Here is a 22,956-nt window from a genome sequence, read left to right as displayed (position 1 = left end):
TCAAAAACAGTTTTAAAAAGTTTGTTTATAAACAAACAAAATGGCCACCAAAACAGGAAGTAGGTTGATGTACAGTATGTCCACACATAGAAAATACATCCATACACAAGCAGGCTGTATACAGCCTTACTTTTGAATATCAAAAGATAATTTGTGTGTTTACCTTCTGTCCCCTGCAGCTCTCATGCACTGAAGAGTGACAGGCTGTGAGGCTGATTGTTTCTTGCTGCAGACAGCTCTGCCTGCGTCTGTAATTCCTCAGCATGTGTCAACCCAGCTCCTTTCACAGCTGATATCAGTGAGCAGAGACGCTGCTGGCTTATGTAAATGCACACACACGGGAGTGTGCATAGAGGGGCCTGGAGGGGGGCCTGCATAGCAGATCACACTGAAGAGTTGGCAGCCTTCCAGACACAGGGCGACAAGTCCGACAGGGGAAAGATGCATTGATTTATTACAGAGACGGTGATAGTAGAAAGTGCTGCAGTAAGCCAGAGCACAGAGTAGGTTTAGGAACTTGTAGGATGGTAGAAAACAGGATGACATTTTTGTTACAGAGTCTCTTTAAGCTCTGTGTCCAGGAGCACTACAGGAGGGTGGTAACTGAGCTGCCATTCCATGTTAAGCTGATGGTGAACTTTTCCAATTGCTGTATGCAGATAGACCGCTATTAACCTTTCTATGCAATTGTTACACAGAGTAGGATGCATCTGGTGCAGCTCTGTGATTGGGAGTTCTACCAGTGTTCGTCTTTGATTGTTGGCTAGACTTGTTGAGTCCTTATATGTTTATGCACCAAACTATTTATTAGTCTAAATCTATGCTGGCTTCCAGATATACCTGTACTGCGATTGGGCATTCTCTGTATTGGACTGTGTATGGCGTTATCTACATTTGAAATCTACACCTGAGATGATTCGGGATACTTCATAATCTTTGGAACGGATACATCCATCGATATGCAAACAAGATTAAAACATACATAGCCTCATCTGTGCATTCTAATGGCACACAAAACTGAAGTTTTTATTGGGGAATGGTTTTAGGGTAGTTTAAGATAGTGTGCTTGTGATCACTTTTTCATATTCTGATGAAATTGGATATGTCTCTTGAGGAACACAGGCCTACACTAGTGGCCAGGCGATTTTTGACAATTCAGTGCTCTGCAGCGTGGCCTGAGCCCATTAATGCAGTTGTGTCCGCTTTTCAGCAACACAGCAATGTTACAGATGCTGAAAAGCGGACACAACTGCGCACAACTGCGTTAGTGAGCTCAGGCCCTAACAGTTTATTGTGTGACCATACAACTTAACAGCTAGATGAATTTTAGCTCCTTTTCTTCCCACCAACAGAGCTTTCTGTTGGTGGGATCTGATTGCTGCTGCAATATCTTTTTTTTTTTTAAATCAATTTATTTGTTATTTAATTTTAAATAAAAAGCTCCACCAATAGCAACACCTCTCATAGGCATAGCCTATGAGAGGGATATGATCATGAGCCTCTCATGGGGACAGCTAAGTGACAGAGCTGCTCAAATCAAAAACGACAAATCAAAATACCAGTTTTTAAAACTTCTAACAGCCTGCCAACTGCGATCGTGGCAAGCTGATCACGAAACTCCACTGTGTTTATGTACAGAAGCTCGCGCTAGAGTGAGCATGAGCTCCTGTCAAATCTTGCGCATTGCGAGATCACGTGCCGATGCTTGATCGAGGAACAAGGCTGCCATCCTGCGTTAGGCAGTTGCAGAGTGGTTAATAATTTTTTTTATACAATAAAATAAGAATATCTGTAACTACACGTGCACCCAAGAGCCAATCCTTTTCTAGTTTATTGCATATTATTTTTGTTGGCATGGTGCATGTGTAATGAGAGTGATTAGCTAGATTCAACTTCGATTGTTATTTACAATCATTATCAGTCTATTTGGACAGGTCCCCACTACCTTTGAAGTTGTTAATTAGCACATTCTTTAAAGGGAACCTTAACCGTAATAAAAAAAAAAAAAAAAAAAAAAAAAAAAAAAAAAACTTACCTGGGGCTTCCCCAAGACCCCTGCAGCTATCCTGTGTCCTTGCCTACCCTTCGGTGCCCCCCCCCCCACAGGTTACTTTAGTTTTCTGCCGACAGAGTTGGCCCCTGGCCACGCGCGTCCTTGTACAGGTTACTGTCAAGTGCGCCTTACACAGTACGACATTTCTCTAGGTGACGGTAACACGTACAAGGATGCACAGGTGAAAACGAAACTAACCCGCGGCGCGGCACTGGAGGAAATTCGAAAACCAATGAGGGCACAGGATGGCTGCAGGGGGCTTGCGGAAGCCCTAGGTAAGTGAAACTTTTTTCACATATGTTTATATATCTCTCACCTCAACTCCGGTGTCCTAGAATCCCCACCGTTTCAGATGCTGACCTCGCCAGGCATCTCCAGACCAGGTGAGCGACTGACAGCGGCGCTCGCACAGGTGCAGTAGAGGCCAACCTAGCGAGGTCGGCATCTGAAACTGAGGGGATGCCGGGACACCAGAGCTGTGGTGAGGAACATTTCGGCTGCCAGGGGCTGGAGGAAGCACTGGGCAAGTAGATCTCATTTTTTTGCTGCTTGGATGCTTCCTTTAAAAATTATTTTCTTTATCACATAACAGAACTACCTTCGATGGAAAATATACTTCTAAATGTTCTAATAAAGACCATGGCTGCTCAAATTATAACAGACTAGTCATTTAAGACTTGTTGTAGAAAACAGGTGCGAGAATGAGCTCCAGCCCTTGCATGCCCACCTCTGCCAGCGTGCACAGAAAACAGCCGCGGCTCCGCGCCTGCCACAGATTCCTGGTTATTTATTAGGAAGAATTATATATGATCTTTATGTCTTGTACAGTACTCCAGGGATGGATGAAGATGTAATGGGGACCTCCTTTCAATAGATTTGACCTTCAGCAAATATTTTATAAACAAATGGTTATATGTAAATTAGTGAGATTTAAGTGAGTACATTTAACACTAAAGTGATACATGGGGAGGGCCCAACAGAGTAAATGTGATAAGACATGGACAATATGGGTGGATACTTTTGACTCAACCATTCCATATCTAGACACCTATGCTGGGAATACACAATGAGATTTTTCAGCAGATTTACGGTCACTTCTATGAGAAATCGATCAGAAAAACAATTGAAAATCAGATCGTACCTGTCGGAAATTATTGAACCATCCAAAAAAATCTCATGGTGTATTACCAGCACTAGACACCAGTGCCTCTGTTCAAGATATGCTAGGTGTTGATGGTATTGGTTCTGATAAAGATGTTACAGTGGTGTATGTGTTTGTTACACACTGCACATTGTGCATAATGTTTGCGTTCAGACTTACTTTGTTATGAACATTCAGCCTTCAATGCCATTATATTGACTATGGCTCTGAAGGATGTATGAATACATCTATATACGTTCAAGACTTTGGACTGCTATGATGATTTATTTACCTGTGTGAGCTGTTAAAATTTTAATAGCAATTCTTGTTCAAAAAAAAAAAAAAAAAAAAAAAAAAAAAGAGAAAGGGCTACATGGGGTTACATTTTCCTAAACAAAGGTCCCAATGGGTTGTATCACATAGCAATTACTTTATTTCCAGGGTGTACACTCTTGTGGTGTGTTGAAGAAAAGCTCTGGGAGGATTACATTAATAGAGTATTCAGTGTAAGGCCATAAATAGGGGGAATCTTGCTCTTTTTTTTAAATTAAGTGATGTAATGTAAAAATAGGCTCATATTTGCAACTTGCTTTCTGAAAAATATATGAAGGTACTTGGAAGCCTATGTAAACCGAAAAAGAAAAGCAGCAGGTAACTTACTTCCACCGACTCCATGAGTCCTTGTATCAATGCCTTCTGATGTGGGAAATTTCCATCCCCAACTGGAAAGAATCCCAGAGTTCTTATAGCTCTTTCTTTGGTCTGTAAGAAAGAATTACAGAGTTCATATAAAAACATACATAATAGATACAATTTACTATCTGACAATGGGATAACATAGTGAACCAGAACTAATACCAGACTCATTTATGTGGGTTTGTCAGAATCCAATGTATAAAAATCCAAACAACTGTTTATAGATAGAACTACATAGATACACTACTATTAGTTTGCCGACCCTTGTCCACCCATAAACAACCCAAGATATGTTTGCTTAAAAACGTGGCAGAAACAAAAGGTTACATACCTAAAAAAACAAAGAGGGACCAGTGCATACCTGCAAAAAACATAGCTGGGGTCCTAAAGATTCTCTGGTGTGGTTTCCCTTTAAAGGGAACCTAAACAGAGGAATATGAATGTTTCCTTTTTAACAATACCAGTTGCCTGGATGTCCTGCTGATCTCTTTGGCTTCAATAGTGGCTGAATCACAGCCCTGAAACAAGCATGCAGCTTATCCAGTCTGACTTCAGTCAGAGCACCTGATCTGCATGCTTGTTTAGAGTCTGTGGCTAATAGTATTAGAAACACAGGCTCAGCAGGACAGTCAGGCAACTGGTATTATTTTAAAAAGAAAAATCCATATCCTTCTTAGTTTAGGTTCCCTTTAAAGAGACACTGAAGTGTCTAAAAAAACATTTTTATTTAATAAATGTGCTTAACCTAATAGCCCTAACTAAACCGCTGCATCCCCGCGGCTGTAATCTAAATCCCCCCAACTCCCCCCTCCCTCTCCCCTTGCCAAATCCACTACTTTCTTGGTCGTGGATTTTGCTGTCCTAAGCGCTTCCGTATGAGGCAGTGCTATGAGCTGCAGCCCTGCCTCACACGCACCTGTCAGCGCGCATCTCTGCCTCTCCCCCGCCCCTCTCAGCAAAGGAAGACTGAGAGGGGCGGGGGAGAGGCGGCGATGCGCCGCTGACAGACGTTTGTGAGGCAGGGCTGCGCCTCATAGCCCTGCCCGGAGTGCCCCCCGGGGAGTTTGGGGGGGATTTAGTTAGATTAGAGCGGTGGTAATGTGGCGGTTTAGTCGGGGCTATTAGGCTTAAAACTTTTATTAAATAAAAAGAAGCTTTTTTAGAGACTTTAGAGTCTCTTTAAAGAGGAGCTGTTAGGTATAAGGTCTCAGAGAAAATAAACACATATATCAGTAGCTAAAGATTGGCTGTACTTACATTACATATGCATTTCACTGTCCACGTTTGTACTTCACAGAATTTGTATATAGTATATGCAGAGATTGATGCTCCTGACAGCTCATGGCAGGTTCCATGTTTGTCTGTCTCCTATGAAGCCAAATGTGTCGTCATGTCCTGCCTGCTTCCTGATCACAGAAAAGCTTGTACTAAATAACACTAGTGTGCAGTGAATATTAATTAGCCATGTGGCTAGGAACAATAGCGGACTCCTGCAGTGTACTCTGCCCAGAGATTTTTCAATGCTGTGCACTGGACTGAGTTAGAAGCTGCTGAAATTTGATCCTGTAACTTCTCCTTAGCAGCCGAGGGGAGGGCCCCAGAATGCTTTGCAGTATGGTATGCGGCTTGCGTCCTCTTGGGTCTAACAGCTTTGCTGATAAGCACACATCAAATGTAAGAGAGATTTTTATCTTCACTATAGCCTTTGTGGCTTCCATCTAAACTGTTTAACACAGGAGAATAGAGGTTTAAATTAGCTTCTGCAGCCTGACAGTTACTCTTTAAGTGTATGTAAAGTGTATAGACAGATTCTGCTTTGCTCCTCCATGCACGTAAAATAATCTACAGTTAAATGAGAAGGCCAGAGAAATATTCCTCTGACTTCATTCAAAAACTAGGGAAGGAGAAGTTAAGGCAACTGACCATACCCTGGAATAAGTTGTGTACAGATTTTTTTTATACAAAACTGAAAAAAACTCCAATGAGAACAATTATGTGTAATAATAGGCTTTGGAGCTACAGTTCAAACCAAAATATGCATTAGGTGGATGATTGACGAGAGACCAATCCAATCTTTAAAAAAAGATTCAAAGCCTATTTACACTTTTAAATGTTTTGACCTCCCTGCTCACCTGATAGGTGATCCCCTTTTTAAAAACAAAATGCCACCCTGAGACCACCTATAATTACTGGGACACTCAAAATCTATCAATGATATGGTGAGGCTTCCATCTGGATTTCCAGTAGCTCCTGCATGTAATACTCACATCCTCCTCCTTATGCCAATTGGAGGAGAGAAATGGCTGTTACAGTCACAATTCCATCTCCTCATACATGGAGCAGTAAGAAGTGTTAAAAAAAGTTATAAAAAAGTTATATTAACTCATTTTTAGTACTGTAATGATTTTGCCACCTGCGTAAAATGATCACTGTAAAAAAGTCCATACAACTTAGTAAAATGTTTATAGATTTACCTTGTTTGTTTCTTTGCCAGATGGGATCCTTGCCAACAGATTTTCCACTAACAGCTTCTTGGTAAAGCCAGAGCCATCATCAGGTATAGGCAGAGACCCATTCCGTCCAATTTCACCAAGTGCTGTGGCCGCAGCGATTGACAACAAAGGAGAAGAATTGTCCAGAAACATTCCTGAGAAAGGAAGCAAATGAAAACATAACTGCACTGCATATGTAAATCTATCAGTTGTTACCGTAATTTTACTTAAAGCCGTGCTAAAAGTTAAAACTGCAGCGTTCGTCCAGCACTGCCCTGCATGCATTACAGGCCAGTGACGCATTTTTCTGTGACGTAGGGGACCTACTGAACACAAAGGGATAGGCCTTTTAGCAATGATGGCCCCAGTAATGGTCAAGTAACACTAGGTCTAGGATAGTAGCCACAACTCTGAAAGGAGAATGCCTACATAAAAAAAAAATATATATATATATATATATATACACAGACAGACAGACAAATATATATATATATATATATATATATATATATATATATATATACATACATGCATACATACATATACATATACACACACACACATACATATATACAGGATCTTCTCAAAAAATTAGCATATTGTGATAAAGTTCATTATTTTCTGTAATGTACTGATAAACATTAGACTTTCATATATTTTAGATTCAAATACACACAACTGAAGTAGTTCAAGCCTTTTATTGTTTTTTTTTTTATCGATGATTTTGGCATACAGCTCATGAAAACCCAAATTTCCTATCTCAAAAAATATGCATATTTTATCCGACCAATAAAAGAAAAGTGTTTTTAAAACAAAAAAGGGCAACCTTCAAATAATTATGTTCAGTTATGCACTCAATACTTGGTCGGGAATCCTTTTGCAGAAATGACTGCTTCAATGCGGCGTGGCATGGAGGCAATCAGCCTGTGGCACTGCTCAGGTGTTATGGAGGCCCAGGATGCTTCGATAGCGGCCTTAAGCTCATCCAGAGTGTTGGGTCTTGCGGATCTCAACTTTCTCTTCACAATATCCCACAGATTCTCTATGGGGTTCAGGTCAGGAGAGTTGGCAGGCCAATTGAGCACAGTAATACCATGGTCAGTAAACCATTTACCAGTGGTTTTGGCACTGTGAGCAGGTGCAAGGTCGTGCTGAAAAATGAAATCATCTCTATAAAGCTTTTCAGTAGAGCGCCCTCTACTGTTTAAACTTCCCCGGACAGAAAGAAGTGAAGCCAGCCGGAACCCGGAGCCCAGGAGAAGGAGCAGCAGGGACAGAGGGGGACTCGCGCTGGCCGTAGCAGGTAATGTATAGCTGGCGGGGGGCGGCGGCAGCTCCACAGATTGTGATCGGTTTCATGCTGAAATCGATTCACAATCTGTTTGCAGTAAAGGCAGCCATACGATCCCTCTCTGATTAGATTCGATCAGAGAGGGATCTATCTGTTGGACGATCTGGTGGCAAATCAACCCTTGTATGGCCACCTTTAGTGTGCTATAAATTGGCAATTGTGAGTGTAAGCTTGGCCTTCAAGGACATAAAGGAAGATTTTGCATGGCTCTGCACACTTTTGGGAGGGACGCATAAAGCCCATTTGGCTTTGCTTTTTGCACATAATGGAATAACAGCTTGCAATTACATTAATTTTAAGAAGAAAAAAAGAGGGAAACTGAATTACTCAACATCTTACCTATAAAAAAAATGATTTAAACAAGATATGACATATCAGAATGCAGATCAACTTACCAATGGTTTCCACGCAGGTTTGTATTATTTCATTCTGGTTGGGTACGGGAACAAAATTTGACTGCTCAAAATTTTGCAGTTCCTCCTTACTCTTCTGACATTTATCTAGATATCTCCCGATCAAGTATCCTAATGTCAAGATAGAGCCGTGCTGAGCCTCCAGGTTCTGAAAATATCCAGAAAGATATACACTCATTGCTATTCACCTGTGCACTATATGATATATATGTATACGTTAATAGCTATCCACCTATCCAAATAACTGATCATCTTTCAATGTAGTTACATAAAATATAACCCTGCACGACTCAACACCTAAAGGATTATTAGGAACACCTGTTCAATTTCTCATTAATGCAATTATCTAATCAACCAATCACATGGCAGTTGCTTCAATGCATTTAGGGGTGTGGTATTGGTCAAGACAATCTCCTGAACTCCAAACAATGTCAGAATGGGAAAGAAAGGGGATTTAAGCAATTTTGAGCGTGGCATGGTTGTTGGTGCCAGATGGGCCTATCTGAGTATTTCACAATCTGCTCAGTTACTGGGATTTCCTTGCACAACCATTTCTAGGGTTTACAAAGAATGGTGTGAAAAGGGAAAAACATCCAGTATGCGGCAGTCCTGTGGGCAAAAATGCCTTGTTGATGTTAGAGGTCAGAGGAGAATGAGCCGACTGATTCAAGCTGATAGAAGAGCAACGTTGCCTGAAATAACCACAGGTTACAACCGAGGTATGCAGCAAAGCATTTGTGAAGCCACAACACGCACAACCTTGAGGCGGATGGGCTACAACAGCAGAAGACCCCACCGGGTACCACTCAGCTCCACTACAAATGGGAAAAAGAGGATACAATTTGCACGAGCTCACCAAAATTGGACAGTTGAAGACTGGAAAATGTTGCCTGGTCTGATGAGTCTTGAGAGTCAGAATTTGGCGTAAACAGAATGAGAACATGGATCCATCATGCCTTGTTACCACTGTGCAGGCTGGTAGTGGTAGTGTAATGGTGTGGGGGATGTTTTCTTGGCACACTTTAGGCCTCTTAGTGCCAAATTGGGCATTGTTTAAATGCCACGGGCTACCTGAGCATTGTTTCTGAGCATGTCCATCCCTTCATGACCACCATGTACCCATCCTCTGATGTCTACTTCCAGCAGGATAATGCACTATGTCACAAGGCTCGAATCATTTCAAATTGGTTTCTTGAACATGACAATGAGTTCACTGTAATACCTCGTAAAATGGCCCCCACAGTCACCAGATCTCAACCCAATAGAGCATCTTTAGGATGTGATGGAACGGGAGCTTCGTGCCCTGGATGTGCATTCCACAAATCTCCATCAACTGCAAGATGCTATCCTATCAATATGGGCCAACATTTCTATGTATGAATGTTTTCAGTACCTTGTTGAATCAATGCCACGTAGAATTAAGGCAGTTCTGAAAGTGAAAGGGGGTCAAAAACCTTATTAGTATGGTGTTCCTAATAATCCTTTACGTGAGTATCTGCTAGATGTTAGTGAATGAAGGTTATTAACCCAGTTTTTTAGTGCTAGTGCTGCTCAGTAGAAGCAGCAATAGGCGGCAGCACAGTACTTTCTCTTTGCAGGGAGCCTCCTGCTACTCTGCCATATCTATAGGAAAATACTATAGATTTGTACACAAAAGATTGCTAGTCAGATAGTGTTACTGAAGCAATGAAACCTGCCCTTATGATATACTCACTGAAGCAATCAGCACACTATCAGGCACCCAAGACCCATCAGCATTCATAAATGCCATCTAAGAAATATAGCGAAAATCAAACACCTTATCCCAGCTGAAGACCTACCTGTCCTGGTTCATGCATTTGTATCCTTCCGCCTAGACTACTGCAACACCCTGTTCATCAGATCTACAGATAAGGTTCTGCGCCCCTTACAACAGAATGCTGCAGCCAGACACCTAGCCAATACCCCCGCAGCTCCACATCACCCCAGTACTGCAAACTCTTCACTGGTTGCCAGTAAAATGGAGAATCAATTTTAAGATCTGCCTGTTGACATTCAAGGCTCTAAACCACATGGAACCCAAATACATAGCGGATCTATTGGAACTTTATGCCCCTCCACGCACCCTTCGCTCTGCCAACAAGATGAAGCTGGTAATTCTCAGGATACACTTAACATTTGGTGCTCGGGCCTTTTCCTATGCAGCCCCTACTCTATGGAACTCACTTCCACAATCAGCACGAGAGGCTCCTTCTCTGGACTTCTCTGAGCTTTAAAAAAAGGCTAAAAACTCACCTCTTTTCCGTAGCCTTTGAGACTGCATAATGCAGGGTCACAGCGCTTTGAGCCCCCAGGGAGATAAGCGCTATAAAAATATTATTGTTATGGTTATCAGCAGTAGTATATGTGCAAAGAAAGGTCCATTGCCTTTTTCCCATAGAATATTGTTAACTCGTGTAATCACTGTCCACACTAAGTGCTTCCAGCACACTGGGGAACGTGGACGATCAGACACACTCACTATTAGCAGGTAATGCAGGTGGGCGTATGGAAACCCTAAATACAAACTCTGCTTTGTACTCACATGAGGATCCTTAGCAGTCTTTATGAGGTTCTCCAGTTTAGACTTAATTTCAGAGCCTGGAAGTGTGGAAACCACCACAGCATAGAGCTGAGCTGCCAGTTCCCGCATCTCTTCCTGTTTAGAAATCACCAAAGCCTAAGATAGGAAAAACACAGCAGCAAATTAAAAAAAGCGCTACAACATGAGTTAGATCAATATGGCAACTGAGCTTACAGGAAGGAAAATAATGACAAAAATAAATATGGAAAAGAGGAGAGAAAATCAGGTAAATTTCTATTGTGGCTGGCCAGAGAACAAAACTGATGCAAAGCCAATACAAGTTGAGGGTGGGTGGGGGGAGGGAAGAGTGTTTGTGTGCAGAATATTCTGACAAAATTAGGGTTAACTGATGCTTCTCCAACTACTATTGTAAGCTGTATTCTACCAGAAAAGGTTTATACTAAAATGGAGCAGAAACATTACTTGGGTGAGGTCCCATTTTCAGTTTTGTTAGACCAGTCAAAGGTCATGCTGGAAGACGTGGAGAATATTGGATCACTTGCAAAATCCTGGATATGGAATGGACATAGATGGGTTGTGGCTTATGGAACTCACTAGCTCTGGGTCATTGCAATACTGGTCATATTGTAATATTTGTTGATGTACAATGCTGGATGACAGCATAGCTTGTTACTTATGTCAAGAATCGAAGTCCACAAAAAAAATGCTGAACAGAATTCATAAGAATAGAAAGGTCTTTAGAGATGGCAAGGCTCAAATTGTGAACAAAGCGCATAAAGATTGAGGAAAGGCAAGCACATCTGCAAGTAATAAGAGGTGTCAGTTCTTACTTTTATCCAGTCAATTTTCTCTAACAGTGTAGGAGCCAGCTTTTGTGGATACACAGACACTACTTCCAGAAGGCAATACATAACTTGCAAACCTAACATGAAGTGAAGATAAAAGCTATTACAAAGTTACAGTACCATCTTCATTCATGAGTCGTTTTGTACATAAAAATCTACACAGATAAAAGCTATTTTAAACAATTACACAGCTACAGTACTATCTTCATTCAAGAGTCTTTGTACATAAAAATCAACACATCCTCGAGGAAATGTCCTGTGTTTTCTGCAACGAATGTTTAATTTATTGGGGGGGGAGGGGGGGGGGGGGGAGGGATTCAGATCTTAAAGCAGACCCAAACTCTTACACAGCACACAATGAAAAGTCTTTATGCCACATATAGTTGCTGAAGAAATTCCCTTCTTTATGTTCTACTGTATGTGTATTTAGGCAAAAAAAGTGTCCAGTTTTTATTAGTAAGTGGAAGAGCTGCAATGCAGCTCTTCATATAGTAAATACTGAGGTTTAACCCTTTCAGTGCCTTCTGCAGAAGAAAAACCAATTACATTTTAAGTTTGAGGATTTCCATAAACTGTAATGAAGATTTGTTTTTACCCCATAAAGGTTATCATGCTGTAGCTAATCATTTAGAGCAGAGGAAGTTCTGAGTTTAGTTCCACTTTTAAGGGTTTGTAGAATTTAAATAAATTTTTCTTTAACCAGAACTTAAGTGCAGAAATTCCCATTTACCTATGCCTCAAGGGTCCACCCAATTCTCCAAATTTATACAGCACAATTAACAGGTTAAAATAATATCTGCTATATTTATACAGTGCAAGGTTAGGCACCACCATGGAGGGAGGCTACATTCGGCACCCTTCTGTTAATGGAATCATGCTCATCGGCTGCTAACAGGTGCCTTTTTATACACAAAAGCATGTATCAGCTACATATGGCTTTCTCTGTTCATATAACATGTTCCCTGCCCCCAGCTGGCTATTTTACTTACAGTGAAGGGATTAGTTAGAATACACATTACCTGTTGATGATGAAGCCAACAACTGGTGCATAAGACTTATGTACATTTCCACTGGATTCATGTCTTCATTATTAGAGGAGGTGGACTCGGGATCAGTGAAGCCACTGTCCATCAGGTCTCTGACATACCGGCCAAGAGCTGGAGCTTGGTCTTGCATGTCTGCCAATGACTGGCATGTTGGGTCCAAACTAGCACTGTGAGCCAGGCACATTCTCAAATAAAGGATTATCTGTGTGTCAAGAACAGGAGGAAAAAAAAAAGCCAGCATATATTACATGTGAACCAACGAACACATCAGAGATACAAGAGTTCATAAAACATATGAATAATACGTTTGAAACACACTATTGTCTTTGTTGAGATATTTAAGTTTTAGATACAGAGAAAGAAAGGTGCATGAGGCACTCTCAATCCATGACTGCAGTAAGGAGATTGACAGCTGTCCTGGTCCCTGCTTCTGCTGACTCAGTATAACATCTATTTTAAAGTCAATGGACTATGCAAGCTGACTGAATAGACGAAGGTAATGAAGCTCCTTACCGCAGGCATGGACTGTCGTAGAAGTGGTATCAAATTATACAATCCCTGCAAATCAGACAACCATACAGTACTCATGTATAGGGACTGCTGAACTTACCTGAGGTCTTCTGGCAAGGAAAGGACTACAGAATATTTGTATAAATACAACACTTACCTCTAAAAATGCAGCAGGGTTGAATGGGAGCACAGATGTGGTGGTCACAAATTTAACTGGAGTCTTCATCCTGCTGGATGCCTAGTAAAGGAGAAGATGTTTTATTTATTTCCATTATTAGAAAATCTAATAGTCTGTAATTAATACTGACACAATTTTTGGTATGTATGAACAGATGAATTTAATTATACTCCTAGCTTACATTCACTTTAACTCAAATGAAAGAGTTACAACCTCTTTCAGAATTTGTTGAAGTCTATTTCCACATTTAGATTTTGGAAAAATCCTAAAATGTGGAGCAAATTTCTCCAACAGGAGCCAAGACAGCAATAGTTACAAAAAGTATCTCCTTGCTTTGTTTCTTGGTGACCAACAGAGTGTACATAAAAGCCTTGATGGTCACTAGGAACACATATGATGCAGTGCAATGCATAAATGCAGCTCTAAGTTTGAGGGTTCAGATCCCACCAGGGACACCATCTACACAGAGTTTATACGCTCTACCTATTAAATGTGAATTTGCCAATATGAAGGTGAGGTACTATTGCATACAAAGTCTATAATATATACGATTTTGTTTTTTCATGTCAGTTTTGACCTCCTGATCTGCTTTTTATCTTGGCAGTTTGCGAGGCCTTTATATTTTAGTTAAAGGGGTTCTTTCACGAATGAGGGAAAAATAAAAAGTGGTTTATGCATAAACTATTAAACATCCTTTTAAAATAGTGTAAAACGTTTTTTTAAAAAACTAAATGGCTTCATCAATACAACATGTATTGTAAATAGTGACATATGAAGGACTGGGGGGCTAATCCATTTGTTAGGGGTGTTTTTTTTTTTTTAACTTTCTTTTCACAACCATAACTTCTGCCTAAGTAGTTTTCAGTGGTATAACCCACTTCTAGTAGGATTCGCCCTTATAGCCCTAATGGCTTAGCTCTGCTGAGCTGCTGAATATGTGTTTACATTGTTGCTAGGAAACCAGAGGCTGTGCAGAGACTGGTTTGTGAAAAAGAGTCATAGGGTGCTGGGAGAATACATCAGTGCCATCTACACCATATGATTCTGTGTCAGATTCGATTCAATTTGATTTGATTCATTGATTTGAGTCAATCTGACATGTCAGATTCATGATTCGATTCAATTCGGTTCAAATTTAATCAAATCATGAATTGGACATGTCAGATTGAATCACATCAAATCAATGAATCAAATCAAATTGAATCGAATCTGACAAAGAATCATATGGTGTAGATGGGACTGATTCATTCTCCCAGCACCTTATGACTCTTTTTCACAAACCAGTCTCTGCACAGCCTCTGGTTTCCTAGCAACAATGTAAACACATATTCAACAGCTCAGCAGAGCTAAGCCATTAGGGCTATAAATCCTACTAGAAGTGGGTTATACCAATGAAAACTACTTAGGCAGGAGTTATGGTTGGGAAAGAAAGTAAAGAAAAAAACCACCCCTAAGAAACGGATTAGCCTCCCAGCCTTCATCCGTCACTATTTACATTACATGTTGTATTGATGAAACCATTCATTTTTTAAAAAAAACTTTTTACACTATTTTAGAAGGATGTTTAATAGTTTATGCATAAACCACTTTATTTTTTTCCTCAATCGCGAAAGAACCCCTTTAATCAATTACCTTTCCCTAATGTACACCATTATTATAATACTTTTACACATATTATGCATTATATTTCAAATACATATGAAGCCAAAATCAGTAGACATTTTACTTTATTCTCAATTAATTTCTGAGACTGGAACTGTGTCAGGAGTCATGAATATAGCATGCATAACAGCAGAAGTCTCCACTTTGGCATAGCCTACCTTATCTAGGATATGGCTGACCATAACCGGGAATGGAGGAAGTTTCAGAGGAGAGCCATCTTTTTCCCCGCTAGCAGAAAAAGTCCTGAGCGCTCTCTGTGCTTCCCCATATACCTCTTCTCGCCTTAGAACAAACAGCAACAATAGCATCAATTTTCAGAGAGAAGCAAAGACCATCTTTAAACCATTGCAAAATAGGTAAAGTCTAATAATGAAACTCCAGAACTGAATAAGGCAAGGTCTAACAGTAATCAGGTTGATCAGTGGATATATACAGTTTACAAACAAAGTGGTGGACACAATATCCGTTTCATGGGCCAAATGTGCTTGTAACTGCAGTACAGCATCTTTGGTCTTCAATATGGATTTAGCCGCTGGGCAACTTAGATGTGACACCCACAGTAGGAAGAATGACTATATTCTTGCATTACATTAAAACCATGTATCTACTATTGTAGCTCACAGTCCTATAAAACAAACTCTGCTAACAAGACATAACAAGGTCTTAAAGGAAACCGGAGATCAAATAAAAGAAAGCAAGTATACATACCTGGGGCTTCCTCCAGCCCCCTTGACGCTGACCGGTCCATCGCCGTCCTCCTCTGCCACCTAGATCTTCTGCTGGAGATCCTTGGGGTAAATGTGTATGCGCGGCTCGGCCAAGCACCCAATCAAGCGCCTGTCACGGGAGCATTCTGCGCCCACACAGTACTACTGTCACGAGAGAGCGTACGCGGCTGGACAGCGCTTGGACTGGACGGATTACCGGGACCCCGAGCAGAACATCTAGGCGACAGGAGAGCACGGGCAGCCAGTCTGCATCTGCACCGAGTGGACGGATTACCGGAACCCCTACTAAATGATCAACGTGGCGAAGGAGGGAGGCGAGGGACTGATCAGCTTGAAGGGGGCTAGAGGAAGCCCCAGGTATGTATAATTTATTTTTATTTGATCTCAGGTACACTAAGTTTATGGATAGGCACATAACCAACTAAAACTACTATGCAAAAGCTTTTTCAGAATAAAAAGAATCAGTTCTAAAAAGTAATCAGGTGTTTCTGACATTGTCAGATCTGACAAGATTAGCCGCATGCTTGTTTCTGGTGTTATTCAAACACTACTGTAGCCAAATAGACCAGCAGAGCTGCTAGGAAACTGGTATTGCTTAAAAATAAATATGGTAGCCTCTATATGCTTCTCACTTCAGGTTCCCTTTAACCCTCCTGGCGGTTTGCAAAAAAATCGCCAGGGGGCAGCAAATCTTTTTTTTTAAATTTTTTTTTTTTTTTTCATGTAGCGAGACAAAGTCTCGCTACATGATAGCCGCTGCTCAGCGGCATCCCCCCAGCCCCTCCGATCGCCGCCGGCGATCGGAGATCCGGAGATCCCGTTCAAAGAACGGGATCTCCTGGAGGGCTTCCCCCGTCGCCATGGCGACGGGCGGGATGACGTCACCGACGTCATCGACGTCGTGACGTCAGAGGGGACTCCGATCTGCCCCATAGCGCTGCCTGGCACTGATTGGCCAGGCAGCGCACGGGGTCTGGGGGGGGGGGCGGCCGCGGCGAGAGGAATTGCGGCGGATCGGCGGGTAGCGGCGGCAATCGGGCACTGCACGCAGCTAGCAAAGTGCTAGCTGCGTGCAGCAAAAAAAAAATTATGCAAATCGGCCCAGCGGGGCCTGAGCGGTGCCTTCCGGCGGCATAGCCCGAACTCAGTTCGGGCTTACCGCCAGGAAGGTTAAGAACCTGTAAATTAAAACATTTAATGGTGGCACTAAACTGATTTGGATAGGAGTAAACTGCATGTGGAAAATAAAACACATACAGTATAATCTGTTTGTATACCAATATAAAATCACATTTTTTCCCTCTAAACTAAATTTTAAACAAGTCTTACGGATCTCCAGCTGAAAGTAACAGCAAATATCTTGAAGGTATGTGGTCCGGAGCGAAAACATTGCTTGCAAATTTCACAGCAACTTGTCGGACCTGAACTTCAGGCTGCAGGAAACATAAAACACAGAATAACCATACACAACCTAACAGTGTATGTACTGAGCATAAAACATCTATCATGAAAAACTTGAACATATCAGTTAATATGACATGCAAAATATGAATAATTAACTGCCTTAAACGTTTTTTTAATGTTAACAGATTCTTTGGAATCATATGCCATGCTCTACTGACAGAATCCCTAGTAAGATGAAATAACTATAGAGTAACCACACCAACACAGAGCAGTGCTTCTTTATACCATATCTACCCCTTTATGAAGAATGAAGGCATTCACCAAATACCCGAATATGGACGATATATTTAATCTCAGTACATACACTGTTAGTTTACATGCTTTGCAAACAACATCTCACACAGCATTTAAAGTGGATACGAGATAAACCATTACTCATTGCATAATTGTGGCCCTTACATATAGTTTATAGGGCATTTCTCAAGATATAGATCTATCTATCTATCTATCTATCTATCTATCTATCTATCTATCTATCTATCTATCTATCTCTATCTAGTGAGAGAGATTTTTATTTATTTATTGACTTACGTTTTAATACCCCAATTCCCTATACACTGAACAAGCCTCGGCCACAGCTCTTCCAGCGCCTAGGCATTCTGAGACCCATGCAACAAGTGCTCATGGGAGCTCAGTCTGGGGAAGAGGAGGCATTACCAGACAGAGATTTCCGAGGCAAGGGGAAGATAGAGGAGTGGAGTTTTCACAGGCTGAGGGGTGGAGATGTAGGGCAGCTTGCCTGTGTGTAATGATGACAAGCAGAATATGGCTGCTCCCATTGTATCACAGGAAGAAATAATCATATACCGTTGAAGCCGTTTACAGACAGATTTGCTAGTTTTTCATCTCCGATCCACTTTAAGACTATTCCTAGCATCTATAGAGTTAATTACCACTACAGAACCTCACAACGTATAGTACTGCTCCAGCTAAGACAAGCTAGATATTGGTCACCCTCTCCAGAAGTGTCCCAATGGTGAGGACCTGTGCTATAGAAGATTACAAGTTACCTTCACAAGGTATGACCCAACAAGAGCTTCCATTAGAGTCAGCTGAGCACCTTCCAGGTTTGTATAAGCTGCAACCATCATAGATAAAGCCTCCTGAATAGAAAGTCTCACATCCATGTCCTCCTGCAAATTATGAACAAAATTCATTGTTGTTCTGAACACACAAAACAAGAATATAAACACCAGTGCCTCACACACTAATATCAAGAGTAAATTATCAAAACAGTACAGCCATACCAGTTAGTAAAAAACAAGTACACCACAAATGTTCATGGACTGATTCAATGAACTGTGCAAGGAGCCAAGTGTATAGCGCATTCTACCCCTCCCTCCAAGGTCTGGGTGAGTAATAAGTTCCATGTCTTTAAGGGGGTGGGAACTTAATGATGGTAGCTATTTATCTCTGGTGCATGCCAGCTAATAGTGTGAAAGTACAGTTAGGAACTTAATTGGCTCCACTCCCTTAAAAGATGAGGTGCTTGTCAACGCTGAAGGGGGAGGACGGGTAAGAAGAAATTGCAGCAACAATGTGACCAATAACTATCTACCAGACTAGTAACACTTCTATGAAATGTTAGGTTTTCAAATTTGAGCTTTAAATCTTTGCTCCTTGCACTTTATATTGAATATAATCGTTAGTATTTCATTAACATTTCTGTGTTTAAAACGCACTCTGGTCATTTTTTTATGCTAAGACATGCCATGTACTTAATATCCAACAGCAATGCAAAAGGTTACATTCAAATTTCGGTCTCTTTCACATAGTGAGCTGAACTGCGTCCATGGCACTCAGTTCACTCTCCAATCTGCCAGTCACAGAGTGCCGCCTCATGTCATGTCTGAGTATGGCTGTGGCAAACGGTGTCCACTGGGGGGGGGACGTAAATCATTGCACCTTATGCTACATACACACTTGAAAGATAAATGAAAGATATCAGACCAATTCTACCCCTTTCCATGTAGTATGAGAGCCATTCTCTACACAGTCTATTCTATGGAGCGGATCTCCCCATCAGATAAAAATCTTTGCAAGATGCTGCGCACAAACATGCTGTACACATTCAAAAGATCAGTATCTGCAACAGATCTGTTCCTGCAAAATGCATTCATAGTCTATGATATCTGCAGATCTCATACACACCTTGTTTAACAGACTTCATCTGCATATCTGACAAACAAGGTGTGTATGAGATCTGCAGATATCATAGACTATGAATGCATTTTGCAGGAACAGATCTTTTGCAGATACTGATCTTTTGAATGTGTACAGCATCTTTGTGTGCAGCATCTTGCAAAGATTTCTACCTGATGGGGAGTTCAGCTCCATAGAACAGACTGTGTAGAGTATGACTCTCATACTACATGGAAGGGGGTAAAATTGGTCTGTGATCTTTCATTTATCTTTCAAGTGTGTACACACCATTAGTGCTTGTAAGTGCCTAAAATAGGTGAAACCTTTACATTTTGACTTCACAAGTTATCCAAGAAAAAAAAAAACACTATAAAGAACACCATTATTTAGTTGAATTAAACCCACAATTTATATTAACGGTTATATTGTAGGATGTTAAAATTAGTCTCTTTGGTTCTGCTTACAAGATCACTAAATTATCAAAAGCTGTAATATAAGAGCAATAATTCATTGTACAATACTGTACATATTTTGTATCTTAATAGAATATTAAGCAGTGCTCTCTGGTGTTAACTTTTTATACCTTTTCCCCAAACTTTTTTGGGCTGGGCATACACCTTTTATGTGGTAAAAGATTGATATCTAGCAGATATTGATAGCTTACCACATTGCTGCATTGCCACGATATTAAATCAGATCTCAGCAGTAGTCATGGATGAACATAATGAACAACCGTTTGCGGACCATTCACTATGTATCCACGAAACTTCGTAAACCGAATGTTCACGGCTAACACCGTTGACTTTATTGGCAGGCCAACTTTAAAACCTTTGGGGCATATTTGCAGCCAAAACTGTCCAAAAAAACATGGGCAGTGGCATGATGGAAGGGGATAAATGGCAACAATTCACCCTAAAAATTGTTCTCTTTTGTTTATCAGTTAATTTTGCCTTCAAGATCAGTCTGAGGAATTGATTGTTCAACATAAAATTGAAGAAAAATTGTTTCGTTCTGAAACTGAAAATACTACTGCTATTGAGAGATACATAAAGTTTTTCATACCTCGTACTATTGATAGTGGTTTCTCTCAAGCATATTTTGTACTTGGAGACATAATGCAGATAACCCGCTTCTCCTGATATCCTTTGACATTAAAATAGGTGAGTTTCCCCACTGGCTAGAGAGAATGTTCCACGTGTCTGCTTCTTTCTTGTCCTAACTGGCATTAGGTAATGTTAGACAAAAATTCTAACAGTCCCTGGAAAATGAGTGCAGTTCTATTTGTGTGTGCGTTTATTGGTAACTACAGCTCAGCCAGATATGAGAATGAACGCCTGGGGAGATATCCATAGAAGAGGTATATACAATAGAAATCAAACAGATGGTGTGATGGTTAAAGGCTCTGCCTCTGACACAGGAGACCTGGGTCCAAATCTCGGCTCCGTCTGTCCAGTAAGCCAGCACCTCTTCAGTAGGAGACCCTGGGTAATGCTACGTACACACATGCGACAACGATCGTTCGTTGAGAACGACGAACGAACTTTTAATTGATGAAAGAACGACCTACGTAAAGTTAGTTTTAAAATGTGTGTAACGATCTGATCCGCCAGGGGGCAGCAAAGCTGTTTAAAAAAAATTTTTCCCATGTCCTTGTCTCGCTACATGATAGCCGCTGCTCAGCAGCATCCCCCCAGCCCCCCTGATCGCCGGAGATCCCGTTCAAAGAACGGGATCTCCTGAAGAGCTTCCCCCGTCGCCATGGCGACGGGCGGGATGACGTCACCAACGTCGTGACGTCAAAGGGGACTCTGATCCACCCCCACAGCGCTGCCTGGCACTGATTGGCCAGGCAGCGCACGGGGTCTGGGGGCGGCTGCGGCGCGACGGTTAGCGGCAAATCGGCGGGTAGCGGCGGCGATCGGATTGCTCACACAGCTAGCAAAGTGCTAGCTGCGTGCAGCCAAAAAAAAAAAAATTATGCAAATCGGCCCAGCGGGGCCTGAGCGGTGACTTCCGGCGGCATAGCCCGAGCTCAGCTCGGGCTTACTGTCAGGAAGGTTAAGTGGAACGAGGTGTAAAGGAGGGAGGAGGAGGACAAAGAATGTCAGCGGAACAGAGATATGGGAGCTAGAAGCGTAATAGGAGAGATCAACTTTGCTTTCGCTGGAACTAAGTACAGATAAGGCTCAAAAGGTATAAGTAATTACGGCTTCCAGTACAGCTGATTCAGCCTACCCAGTCCAGTGTATCAGTGCAGCACCAAAGGACAGCCCAGACTGAGCTGACACAACATGAGCATCTCTGGCTGCAGGTCTCTGTCATGGATCGTTAAATCATCAAGCCCGCAAGTACATCATCCGTCCGGAAGAGGGGCGGGTCTCTCTGGTTGGAACACAAACCATATTTACACATGTAGAGGGGGATGAGGGGCAGGACACACGCTGAAAACAAGCTGCCAAGTGCAGGATCACTAGTTTATGATCCTCCACTGTCCGTGTTTCTCCACTTGCTCACATAGAAGCCGAGGAGGTAACTTTTCAGCACATTTTATTGTGCTGAAAAATTCGGCTTGCATGCGAGTATATACGGTACTACTTATCACACCTAAATTATCTATATATTGTTTTGTTCAGGACAAATTAGTCTTTTAGTGAGCGAACATTTTGTTTAGTAATTACCTTATTTTTTATGCATTTGAAAGGGAAAATAAGGGAAAAATAGGAAAAAAAAAACTAAACAATTTCTCCATTTACATCCATTACAGCTTTACAATAAACAGTGCTAACTATAAGTTAAACCCACACATTTTATTTGCTTATCCATCCTGGTTATTAAAACATTTAGATTATGTTCCTAAAATAATGTATGGTGACAATGTTGTATTTGGAAATGAAGGTGCCTTTTTTTCAGTTTTTTTGCTTTCTCATTGTACACCATTGATGATTATAAGACCTTATTTGCAAAAACAATAGTAATATGAATATAAAGGCTTTTCTATAAGCTTACAGCAAATGCACCACTTCTGACCCACATGAACACTCGAACTTACCCAGGCACTTTGTTTTTAATATGCGTTTTTGCATAAGTTTATAAAATACACCCGCTCGCTTCCAGTATAAATAGGAGGCTTGAGTAACCTGGGTTACAAGTCTGATGAAATCCGATAGGATGAAACGCGTCACATGCGCCTGTGACGCCGATTAGGTGGGCGGTGCCACGCCCTCCCCGTACCTCCATGCGCTTCCTCTCGCTCTGCTCCCGGCTAAGCGTACAGCACGCCATCTCACAGCCCATCCCAGCTGGCAACACTGTCACCTACTGCGGGTCTCCAGGATATCTCGGAGGGGTGAAAGAGCACTATTCCGTGCTAGGTCACGCGAGTTGGAGGCTATAAGCCATTACCTGAAGCGGCTGCTGTCATACAGGGCTGGAGAGGTTAGACACAAGTTTGTGGCTGTAATGCGCATGTAAAAACTATAAAGTTTAGAGGTGTGCTTTGAAGTGCACACGGGTTGAGGATGAAGATACTTTTTCCATCCTAACTGGCTGTCATATATGCTGTGATTTTCTGAATGGGCCTGAAGATTTGATTTAAAACTACAGCGCTGGTTCAAATAGGAGTGCACTCCAGGACTGCATCTATCTTATACAGGTCACAGGTTTAGCATTCAG

At 41.5% G+C, this 22,956-nt stretch overlaps 1 protein-coding gene across 2 annotated transcripts in view; it reads right to left on the bottom strand.

Moving 5' to 3' along the window:
- Positions 1 to 22,956, bottom strand: part of ECPAS (Ecm29 proteasome adaptor and scaffold) — a 184,324-nt gene that overhangs the window by 119,124 nt on the left and 42,244 nt on the right. For both annotated transcript variants that reach the window (XM_068234316.1, XM_068234317.1), the window contains 10 exons: positions 18,153 to 18,275; positions 17,008 to 17,111; positions 15,109 to 15,232; positions 13,268 to 13,348; positions 12,574 to 12,802; positions 11,540 to 11,631; positions 10,710 to 10,844; positions 8,129 to 8,294; positions 6,365 to 6,537; positions 3,855 to 3,956 (listed from right to left, as the gene is read on the bottom strand). In XM_068234316.1, the coding sequence (XP_068090417.1) occupies positions 3,855 to 3,956; positions 6,365 to 6,537; positions 8,129 to 8,294; positions 10,710 to 10,844; positions 11,540 to 11,631; positions 12,574 to 12,802; positions 13,268 to 13,348; positions 15,109 to 15,232; positions 17,008 to 17,111; positions 18,153 to 18,275 (1,329 nt within the window). The remainder of the gene's footprint in view (positions 1 to 3,854; positions 3,957 to 6,364; positions 6,538 to 8,128; positions 8,295 to 10,709; positions 10,845 to 11,539; positions 11,632 to 12,573; positions 12,803 to 13,267; positions 13,349 to 15,108; positions 15,233 to 17,007; positions 17,112 to 18,152; positions 18,276 to 22,956) is intronic.

Source organism: Hyperolius riggenbachi, chromosome 1 (genome assembly GCF_040937935.1).
Source record: "Hyperolius riggenbachi isolate aHypRig1 chromosome 1, aHypRig1.pri, whole genome shotgun sequence".
NCBI classification, from domain to species: domain Eukaryota; kingdom Metazoa; phylum Chordata; class Amphibia; order Anura; family Hyperoliidae; genus Hyperolius; species Hyperolius riggenbachi.
Note: the sequence above shows the minus strand (reverse complement) of the source record. Positions and strands in the feature narration are given on the sequence as shown.